Source organism: Diabrotica undecimpunctata, chromosome 9 (genome assembly GCF_040954645.1).
Source record: "Diabrotica undecimpunctata isolate CICGRU chromosome 9, icDiaUnde3, whole genome shotgun sequence".
Lineage (NCBI taxonomy): Eukaryota > Metazoa > Arthropoda > Insecta > Coleoptera > Chrysomelidae > Diabrotica > Diabrotica undecimpunctata.
In genome coordinates, this window is record NC_092811.1 from 49,249,230 (window position 1) to 49,261,401 (window position 12,172).

Sequence of the window (12,172 nt, forward strand, 5' to 3'; positions counted from 1 at the left end):
AAAATTATAATAATTCTAGTGTCAATATATTAAATACAAAAGCAAGGAGTGCAAATAATAATAGGATGCAATTTCAGAATAACTCTGCTGCAAATTCTTCAAACACAAATAGTAATGTATGTTATAGATGTGGAGATCCTTCACATTTAGCAAATTCTTGTTCAAAAAAAACATTTAACTTGTAATTTTTGTAAAAAAGTTGGACACATTCAAAAAGTTTGTTTAAAATCAAAAAATGTTAGGTCTAACCAAGTAACTTCAGTTTGCTCAGTTCAAGAAATTTTTAAGATTAGTACTGTAAATTCAAAAGACAAATTTTTTATAAACTTAAGAGTAAACAACAATATTTTAAAATATGAAATTGATTCAGGTGCTGCTGTTACCATTGTAAACAAAAATGTATTTGACACATATTTTTCTACACTACAATTACAGAAATCTGATGTAAAATTAACTACATACTGTAAAAATCATTTAAATGTTTTAGGGTTAACTCCAGTGGAGGTTGAGCACCAGGGAATAAGGCAAATGTTAAAGTTGTACGTGGTGGATGGTGAGGGTCAATCACTAGTTGGAAGAGAATGGATACGTGCCCTTGGAATTAAACTACATGAGGTAAATACAATATCACATGAGAACTCTAAAGTCTCAAGTTTGTTAGATAAATACACACATTTGTTTGAAAAGTCAATTGGTGAAATTATAGGTTTAGAAGCTGAAATTCATTTAAAACCTGGTAGTATAGCAAGGTTTCATAAGGCTCGCCCAGTTGCTTTTGCATTACGTCCTAAAGTGGAAGCTGAGTTAGAGTCGTTAGTTGATCAGGGTGTTTTACAAAAAGTAGAGTTTTCAGATTGGGCAACCCCAATTGTCCCAGTTGTCAAACACAATGGGGACATACGCATTTGTGGGGATTTTAAAATGACTTTAAATCCCTGTATTGAAGTGGACGAATATCCTTTACCTACCCCTGATGATCTTCTATCTCAGTTAGCAGGGGGCGATAAGTATTCAAAAATAGACATTACAAAAGCTTATTTGCATTTACCTATAAAAAGTGAAATGAAACATTTACTTACACTTAATACTCACAAAGGTCTGTACTGCCCAAACCGTTTAATGTTCGGTATTGCAAGTGCTCCTGCCAAATGGCAACGTTTAATGGAACAAATGTTACAAGGAATCAATGGTATCTCTGTGTTCCTAGATGATATAAAAATTACTGCCCCAAATACTGATATACATTTACAAAGACTTGAAAAAGTGTTACAAAAATTATCTGAACATAATTTACATATAAATTTAGACAAAAGTGAATTTTTAAAAGACGAAATTGAATACTGCGGATACAAAATAAATAAATTTGGTATTACTAGTAGCTCAGATAAAGTAGATGCAATTGTAAATGCTCCAATACCAGAAAATAAAACTCAAGTCCGAAGTTTTTGTGGGTTAGTTAATTATTACAGACGTTTTTTACAACATACCTCTACAATATTAAAACCTTTAACAAATCTACTTAAAAATCATGTTGAATTTGAATGGTCCCGAGATTGTCAAATGGCATTTGATAAAGCCAAAAGGCTTATTTCTTCTAAAAATGTTTTGTGTCACTACGACCCAAATTTGCCATTAGTCCTTGCAACTGATGCATCCCCTTATGGTGTTGGTGCAGTACTGTCCCATATTTTTCCAGACGGTACAGAAAGACCGATACAATTTGCTTCTCAAATGTTAACCCTTACACAGCAAAAGTACTCTCAAATAGATAAAGAGGCATACAGCATTATTTTTGGTGTGAAAAAGTTCTTCAATTACCTATATGCTAGAAATTTTATTTTATACACTGATCATAAACCTTTAGTTCAGATTTTTGAACCAGATAAAAGTCTACCAGTTTTAAGTGCTACAAGAATGCAGCATTATGCAATTTTCTTACAAGGTCTAAAGTATGATATTCGATACAAAAATACAGATTTTCATTTTAATGCAGATGCTCTTTCACGTTTACCTATTAAAAATGAACAAAATTATACTCATGATGAACCAGACATATTCGAACTTAATCAGATTGAAAATTTACCTACAGATGTTAACAGTTTATCTTTTCATACCAAAAATGATGCTACTTTACAAAAGTTACTATTAGGTTTACAAACTGGTGAGGTTGTTGAAAAACAATTCAGATTTAACGTAGATCAATCAGAGTTTTCACTACAGTCTGGAGTCATAATGAGAGGACAACGAGTTTTAATACCTATGAAATTAAGAAATAAAATTCTGCAGGAATTACACACTGCGCATTTTGGTATGGTGAGAATGAAGTCTTTAGCCCGGAGTTACTGCTGGTGGCCTTTCATAGACAAGGATATTGAATGGACCTTTTAACGGAGGCTATTACTTCATTTTAGTCGATTCGTTTAGTAAGTGGCCTGAAATACATTTCACGAAAGACACTACTACAAAAACTACAATCGAAATTTGTAGAAAAATCTTCACTACTTTCGGAATACCCACAGTATTTGTTACTGATAATGGTAGACAATTTGATTCTCATGAATTTAGAGAATTTATGAAGAATAATGGTATCACACATAAATTTACTGCACCCTATCACCCAGCCACGAATGGTCAGGGGGAGAGATATGTCCAAACACTAAAAAATTGTCTGCGAGCCATGCACAGTGAAAAGAAAGACAGAGAACTTGAATTGTGCAAGTTACTAATGCAGCATCGTAGAACACCTCACACAGTAACTGGCAAAAGCCCGTCTGAACGTATGCTAGGAAGGCAGATTGGAAATAGATTAGATTTACTTAAACCTTTTACTCATGACAAAAATGCTTACACAGACCAGAGTCTTAGAAATGTTGCTATAGATACCAGAGTCTCAGTGCGAGATTACTTTAATGCCAAATGGCAATTTGGCAAGGTTATACTAAGGTTAGGATTATTACATTATTTAGTTGAGTTAGATGATGGTAGGACGTGGAGACGTCATATTGACCAAATGAGAGTAATTGGGCAGGATACACCTATAGAATATAACCCAACTTGTTTCATTCCTGATACAGTTACACATAGTATAGTTCCAAGGGAGGTATCTGTCCCTGAACCCAATTCCGTTTCACCACCTACAAATGTACAAGAACTTCTAAATGATACAATAGAGCCAACAGTACCTGAGGCTCACACTGAAGCTGAACCAGTGTTAAGACGTTCAAGTAGAGTATGTAAACCTGTTCAGAGGATGAATTTGTAAGTACATCTTTATTTTAATCTGTATTTATGAATTTTGGTCAAGAGAGGAGGTGTTATATACTTGGCAACACAGGTAGGCAACACCGCTCACGGACACAAGGGAATGAAGTTAGTCAGTTATTGGGCAATAAAGGTTAATGATATAAAACCACGTTGTATTATTAATTATTACCTTATTTAAGTAAGAAATACCAAATACACAACAACATCCATATAACAAATCATCAACATAGAATCCATTTCTGATTACTACTGCTACATCTGGATCTGTTTCGTCAATTTCATTGGCTACTTGGGTTAAGCTTCTTATCGCTAAGAATGGTGCACTTGCTGTTCCATATGTTACTGTTTTAAGTTTGAAATGTTGGATCTCTTCTGAGGGATTTGTACGCCATATGATTCTCTGATAGTTCTGGTAGTTTTCACTTACTAAGATTTGTCTGTACATTTTCTCAATGTCTGCTGCTAAAACTATATTAAAAAATCTGAATCTTATTAAGATAGAAAGAAGATCACTCTGTATAGTTGGTCCAACCTTTAAGCAATCATTTAATGATAAGTCTGTAGTTGTTTTTGCTGAGCCATCAAAGACAACCCTTAATTTAGTAGTAGTATTATCTGATTTTAGAACTCCATGATGTGGTAGATAGTATAAGGGATACTTTAAATCCTCTGCTGTTACAAGTGACATATGTCCCAAATCCTGATATTCATTGATAAAGTCTGTGTATAATCTTTTATATTCTGGATTTTTGATTAATTTTCTTTCTAAACTAGAAAATCTGTCGAGTGCTGTTTGCAAAGAATCTCCTAAATTCTGTATATTGTCTTTTACTAACAGTGGAACAACAATTTGTCGTTCTTGATTTTTCTGGAAACATGTCTGATATTCCTTTTCACATGCTTCTTCTTCTTTAGTTAGACATTTTGAATTGTCAATATTTTCTATTTCCCAAAATTGTTTGAGCTGATCATGAATGTTGTTGACAATGAAATTACACCTGATGGTTCCAGTAACATTCCCAGTAATAACCCAACCTAGCATGGTTTTTTGCAAAATTGGTAAAAATCTGTTAAGTCGAATTTGTCCAATACATAATAAATCATAGAATATAGAAGCACCTAACAAAATATCAATTTTCCCTGGTTTATGAAATGTTTCATCTGCTAAAGTTACATTTTCTGGTATAGTAAATTCATTTCTGTTAAGATTCACTCTAGGTAATGTTTCTGTAATTTTATCTATAACTAAGAAAGAACTTTCAATCTGATATGCATTTACTCGAGATTTGATATTTGTAGTCACTGAATGGTTTATATGAGTTATTTTTTCATTTATACCTGATACTGGTATTTTTATACATGTTTTATCAAGTTTCAATTTTTTGCAAAGATCTGCTGTGATAAAATTTGATTGTGATCCTGAATCAAGTAATGCCCTTGCTTCAAATGTATTACCTGACTGGTCAAAAATATGTATAACTGCTGTTGCTAATAAAACTTCTGATTGGTGATTGGCGCTTGAATTTAGAACTACTGATGATGGCTGCATTGAATTAATCTGTACTGTATTTACCTGGTTGTGCTCATTCATTGAGTTCCCAAATGATTCTGATTCTTGGTTCATATTGATGTGGCTTTGTTGATGATCTGTTTGAGATCTAGAATTTGAGTAATGTAACAAAGAGTTGTGCCGCCTGGTACAATATTTGCAACCTTTGGTTGACGCACACTTCTCTATTGAATGATTTCCTCTTAAACAGTTTGTGCATAATTTCATTTTCTGTACTTCAACATTTCTTTGTTTTACAGATAACTGTAGAAATTTATTACAATAAAAAATTGAGTTTTGATTTGAAATTGAAATTGAGAATTCTGATTAGTTTGATTTACGAACGATTGTACTTTATTTTTGTTATGTGGTTGATTATTATTTTTATGGTTTGCACCATGTGTTTGTTTATCATTATTTGCATAAAGAGTTTCTAAAAGATGTGAACGTTGACCTAAAAAACTTAAAAATTCTGCAATTGTTGGAAGTGTCTTTTTGCCTATATTCTCTGATTCCCACTGACGTCTTGTGTTATTGTCTAACTTAGTAGTTATTAAATATATTAACATTGTTGACCACTCCTTTACAGGTTGTTTAAATGAATCTAATACCCTTATATTTTTATTTACCTCATCAATCAGTTTTCTCAATTGAGAAGGTGATTCTTTTTGTATCACAGATAATTCAAATAACGCCCTAACATGAGAATCTACAATGAGTTTATCATTTTGAAATCGATCTGTTAAGATTGACCAAGCAGTTGTATAATTATCATTTGTAACCTCCAAAGAAGAAATTACTGCTGCTGCACTGTCTGTCAAACAAGATTTGAGATAATAAAATTTTTTAATGTTACTTAAATTAGGATCATTACCTATTAAACTAGTGCACCCATCATAAAACTCGAGCCATGAACTCCCACTTTCTGAGGCTCCACTGAATTTTGGAAGATCAATACAAGGTAACCTTATGTGTTGTGAAGCTTGTAACTGTGAACTATAACTTGTATTTATTGTGTCTGCTTGTTGATAAAATGTATGTTTATTTATTAAAATATCCGCTTTGGATATACAATCAAAAAACTTCTTTTCAAATTCGTCTAGTTCAGATTCATATTCCTTACTTTTTGTCTCATCTAAATCTAATACAAGAAGCTGAACTATTACTGAATTAAACTCTGATAATAGATCTTTTGCTACTGATAATCTGCATGCTAACTGATCCTTTTTTGTTTTACCTGACTCTACATCGTTTACAAAATTAAAAATCTAGTTAACGGTCCCTTTAAGGAAGTTTTTGTCGTTTTTAACGTATTTTCATCTGACATTCTAATTATGAAAATTTACTGTTACAATACAAACTACAACACAAATTAGATGCAAGTCGTGAATAGGGATTTTATATAAAAAGGATATTAAATAGGGTACCTGATTTCCAATGATTTTCTGATAATTTGCTTTGATTCTTGTAATCCCGGCGTGGCCTTGTCTCCAATTCGAAATGGCCGGCACTTTTCTGGTAAAATATTTGTTTCTTGTCCTGTCACGGTCGCCAAAATGTTTTGTATTTATTTATACAAAGTATTATTTCTGCTTTCTGGTGGTTGATACTGATAAATAACTGATAAACTGAATAAAAACTTAATTTATTTGCACATTGCTTACACTGTGTTATAATCAGAGATGGGCATCGACACGTCGACTTTAATTGTCGACACAGACGTGTCGACAATGTCGAGAACGTGTCAACAATGTCGACAATGTCAGCAACGTGTCCATAATGGAAACAAGTGAGGTTATGTTATGAAATTATTCAGTTGTAAACTTTGAATGTGATCTGATCTGATCAGAATCAAAATGAGTGGCAGAAAACTGAATAAAAACTATGATATATTATCATTCAAAGTATTAAAGATAGAAGGAAAGCACGCGGCTAAATGTTGTGTATGTGGAAATGTGATAAAAAATACAGCTGCAGCAAGATTGCAAAGTCACAGGTAAGAAGAAATATTTTAATTAATTTTAGCTGGATAGCTATAGAGATTTATTCTCTGAAATTGATATTTGTATCGGCTGATAACTAACCCCGGCCCGTACTTTCATTTTAAGAAACGCCTGCAAGTTAGATCGTGGCAATGGTAATCAATCCAATAATGAAATGTCGCATGTTTCGATATACGAAAATACTGGCTCAGACACAGGTTTTACACCTACAGTTAATCCACAAGTGAGTATATAGGACGTATGTTCTACTACATATTTAGCAGGGGCGGATCTAGAAAAAATTTTGGGGGAAACTTTTTGAAATTACATTTATCTATAATATAAAAATGAATCGTAAAATGTGTTCGGAGCCGCATAACTCAACAACGCATGGATCACAATTTCGGTAGTAGTATATTGGAGAAAACATGGCGTCAAAAACCGTATAGCCATCTAACGGCAAGAAGTGAAAATAACGCACTATATATTATTGTAGATTTCTTGATTACTATTTAATTCGAATTCGGAAGGGGACATAAATTGCATCAGTTTTCACCCCAGAATTTGTATTCTGAGGTTTTCACGTTGTTGCATCTGTATATACAGGGTGTCCCATTTAAAAAACACCAAGTTTAGTATTTTACGACAAAAAACGGATTGGCCTATTGAATTAAGTACAAAACGCTGTATCTATGCCAACTTCTGTATACCGCCCTTCATATTTAGTCACCTCAGAGTTTCTTTTTATTTTGAATTTTAGAATACAACGAACGGTAGTTACGAAGTTATGGAAGATGGTCCGCTAGCTATTGTGACTGGAACTTCACCTGAAAACATGCTAGATGGAATTATAGAAAATTCATTAGATACCGATGCCGCCTTATTGGAATTGGAAGAAAACAATGGTGTAGCAATTCAAGGCACTCATAGTATTGTTGAAAATATGATGTTATCAACTACTGATACTGAGAGTAGTAATTTGACTAACTTAAGTACTCCAACTTCCTCCAGCACAAGCTACACAAGCACGAATAAAAGAAATTTATTCGCTACATCTCAAGCTAGACCAGCCAAAAAATCAAAGAAAATCACCGACTATATGGACATATTACAAGAGTATGAAGAGGAGAAGATAAGCACTGCACTAGCCAAATTTATATTCGGCTGTAACTTACCATTTACTGTGGTAGAATCACCTCTCTTTAAAAATTTTATAAAAACGATCCGTCCTGCTTATTTAGACAAAATTCCTGGCCGGAAAAAACTTTGTACATCGCTTTTAAATAAGTGCTATTGAGATTTCACGTAAAAAAGTGGAAACCGAGTCAGTCATTTTGTGTGACGGTTGGAAAAACTCATCTACTAATTCTAAAACGGTTGAGAAAATGTTGCATAGTGCAGACGGAAAAAATGCCTTTCTTGATGCTTGGGATTTAACCACGGAGTCTGAGACTGGAGAAAAACTTGCCGAAATAATAACAGAATCTAAAAAAATTACAAAAGAAAAATACGATGTAGATGCGTACGGTATAGTTTCGGATAATGCTAGTGCAATGATTAAAATGGGATCCCTCCTCAAGCACAACATGTGGCACTCTACGTGCAGTAGCCACACCGGCAACCTTTTAGCCAAAGACGTGCTGGATAAAAAGTTAGTCGACAATGTGGTCATTGTCCTCAAAGAATTTAAGCAACCAGATTTAGAAAAAATGATAGTTGATAAGGGAGGGCGCAGAATCAAATTGCCGGCCGAAACAAGATGGTGCTCTTACCGAGATTCTTTCAAAAGTCTCCTAGAAAATCTGGTATATATGAAACAAGTAGCCGCTGTAACGAAAAAAAAGATTAAGCCGAAAGTCAAGGAATTAATCTTCAACGATGAATTTGTGGATGAGATTCAACAGAACATAGAAATTTATGAACCCATTTGTAATCTGATCAATGTTTGTCAGAAATCTGACACATCTGTAGCAGATGCCGTTCATCTGTGGCTCAATTTGAATCTGCTAGATAACCTTAAAGAAAAATTAAAACACAGACAACAAATGGCGTTAAACGTGTACGCATTAACTGCGTACTATCTGCATCCGAAATATGAAAATTCCAAGCTTACGTCAGAGCACACTGGTATAATAACTCAGTTCTTACTCAGAAAGTTGTGCAATCAGGGCATAGAAGAATGGGACAAATTTAACACTAAATCGGGTAAGTCTTTCAGACAAAATTATCGCTCTTTTGATTTTTAATATATTAGGTTTACAATTTCAGGAATATTCTCAACACTTTGGGAAAAAGGAGTTGAAAAGCCTCAGACTTCTAAAAATGCCAGCCTCCTCAGCTCAAATCGAGAGACTCTTTTCAAATTGGGGACACATTCACAGTCTGATAAGAAATAGATTAACGTTCACTAATTCCAAGAAATTGGTACATATTTATGTTTCATTAAAGGGAGAGTATCCTGATAAAAATAGTTATGACCTGGACGAGGAAGAAATTGTAGATATGGACGGGGAAAGTACAACTATTTGATGTATTATTGGTTAAATGTTTTCTTTGGTTAAAAATTAGCAAAACCGCAAAATGTTGTAATGTTTTTATTATGCAGTCTCTGCCAAAGCACGAAGAGATTCAACACTGTTTCAGTAATTATTATACTATAATTATTATAATAAAGAGTTAGTAAAATTTAAAAAAAAGTAAACGAAATGTTAGGAAACAAGGTAAGGTTTCAATGTACTGAGATATGTTTGATTGTGGTTTTGAATCTTACCTCGTTTACTGACGTTTAGGTTTACGTTTCTTTTTAATTTTTTTAAACCTTTCTGTAAATGTTACGAGTTTACGAGTAACGATAGAAAATTAAAAATCTATGAAAATTTGTTTTGCTGTTTTTTTCTGGTTTTGCATCTATATGGTAATATTTTAGATTCATTACATTGCATTACTCTATCATGAGGTTTGCACATAATAAATTGTCTCTATATGATTCTATTTAAAATTCATTTACACTTGAAAAACCTGCAATCAAACAATTATGGAATATCCTATGAATTTGACAATCGCAAGTTAATAGTGAGGTTTAAAGTTTCAAAAGTTTGAGATTATTTGGTCTCTTTGCAACTTGTTGAAACATTAATGCATACTTTTTCAATAAGTCAGCGCAGCCAGATTAACCTAAAATTTCAAATTAGTGCGCACGGAACGACATTCTGATCGTTTGCTAATTGTCGACATACTCGACATTGTCGACATTGGCAACAACTTTAAATCACTCGACATCGACATGATTGTCGACATGTCAACAATCGAATTGTCGACATGACATTATCGACACCGCCCATCCCTGGTTATAATATCGTTACGGTGGTTACATTATCGACATGATTCTTTTTTAATGCTATTGTCATGCGCGCTGTCATCAGCTGACATGCGACGAGAACTTATTTGCCCTACACTCACAGACCATAGATACTCTAGACCCATGGTACAATGAATACACAAGGTATGATATTGCGCATGAAATTTGACAGCTGGCCCAGGAGTGTGACGTAGTTAAGATCGCCTGAACCACCTCGAACCCATTATTACAGCTTAACGTACACATTAATTTTGAAATTATGGTTAAAAAGTGATCTAATTTTTTTTTTAATGTTTTGTTTTGGTTATAATTGAATAAAAAATATATTTTCAGTAGCGTAAAACCTTTACTTCTCCTAGAGATTCAGGCGAAATATTTATTTTTGTTTTCATACATATACTAATAATATAAGTACTCTTTTTGTATGCAAATCCCTTGAAATTTAAAAAATTTCTGCAGAGGAAATACTGTGAATAGGTAAATAGTAGTAGATTTGCTTATTCTGATTCACTGTCACTCACTTCCAAGCAGTTTTACTGAAATAAAAACAAAATAAGTACAATAGAGAAAAATCTGTTTTACAATTCAATATGGTATTTTAGATGAGTTATAATGAAATTTAGTAAAATAAAAAATATACACATTACTATAACCTACCGATTATTATATGCAAAATTTACTTATCAAACAATATAATAATATGAAAATAAGACACAAATTAGTTCAAACGCAAAACACAATAAATATCGACTTCAGACGACTTTACACCGGCAAGACAGAAAGCTTGTATAAAAACAAAAGTTCAACAATATTATCGGTTATTAATGGTGACTATTGCAAATTGCAAGTTATGAGATAATAAATATATTTTAAAGTATCTCAATACTGACTGAGTCATCTATTTTATAATAGAAAAATAATTTAGATATATGCTTATATATCGTCGTGGTACATGCAAAAGGTCGAATGTCAATAAAATATATTTTTTCTTTTTTGACATGTAAGTATCCAAAACACGCTTCTCCAACGTTTGCAAAAACTGCTATGTCTATCAACCAATCAGAAGCGAGCGTTTGAATTAGTTGCAATAAGACCAATGTGAGAAGTCTCTGTTTTGGTTAATGCAATTTGTCGTATGTCATTGTATTCCCGTGGCGTGAGACGTACTGTGTATTGTTTTTATTCAAGCATCATTATTGTGTCGTGTACCTAGTTGTGTAAGTATTTAACTCTTTTATTTAATATAATTTAAACTCACAAATAATAATAATACTTTTTATTTGTAATGATAACTGTTAAATTTACTTCAAACAAAATACTAACCTCACTTTTTCTATGTTTTTTAAGTTCAAACTTTAATGATCATAGCTTTATAATGTTTTACAATAAGATAAAAGTTTAAATCACTTATAATAATAATTAATTAACTTTTTCTGTATAAAATAATTGAAATTTTTGAATATTTTTGTTGACAAAAGAGATTTTGCAAGAATCATAGTTCGATAATATAATATTGACATAGGAGCTATTGCATTTGACAAATTATTAACTTATTGTTTGTTGCAGGAATATCAGAAAAGGACCTTTCCTAATATGGCTGGAGCTAGAAGCCGCACCTTGGTGAAGCTGGCTCTTAGTTCTAGTATTGGTGAATTCAGCGAATATCAAGCCAGCTCTGTTAGTCAGCCCAGCTCAATTCAAGGGGACTCTTCAAAATTAGTCGTTGAAGTGACAGGTGCTCAGGTACTATCAACGACATCAAAACCCGTCGTAGAACAGCATGATATAAGAGACCAAGAACTGCTTGCACCTTCATCCGAACCAACCGCTTCGATTGGGGCGATTACACCCTCCATTGAGTGTCATGATGTAATGGAGTGCACAACACAGATCCATCCTGTAGAAAAGCTCGATGAAGTTATGCAGGAGCAATCAGATACAGATTTTAGTTCAGGATCAGATGAATTTTATGCTCCATCCGAAAGTGAAACTGACACAGATGTAACAGCAGATGATGTC

The 12,172-nt window shown here is 33.1% G+C and overlaps 2 protein-coding genes across 2 annotated transcripts; one reads left to right on the forward strand and one right to left on the reverse strand.

Annotated features, from left to right (window-relative positions):
* Positions 1-3,370: 3,370 nt before the first annotated feature.
* LOC140450665 (uncharacterized) lies at positions 3,371-5,041 on the reverse strand. The gene has a single exon (XM_072544328.1). It carries the CDS (start codon positions 5,039-5,041, stop codon positions 3,371-3,373), a length of 1,671 nt encoding a protein of 556 aa, XP_072400429.1.
* Positions 5,042-6,669: 1,628 nt separating this feature from the next.
* LOC140450666 (uncharacterized) lies at positions 6,670-11,745 on the forward strand. The gene is given in 6 exon segments (XM_072544330.1): positions 6,670-6,809; positions 6,922-7,039; positions 7,556-8,088; positions 8,090-9,000; positions 9,050-9,310; positions 11,720-11,745. Coding segments are annotated over 6 exon segments (1,989 nt in total).
* Positions 11,746-12,172: the final 427 nt, after the last annotated feature.

Excerpts from the sequence above, each read along its gene's own strand:
- LOC140450665 (XM_072544328.1), bottom strand. The coding sequence starts at position 5,041 with ATGAAATTATGCACAAACTGTTTAAGAGGAAATCATTCAATAGAGAAG.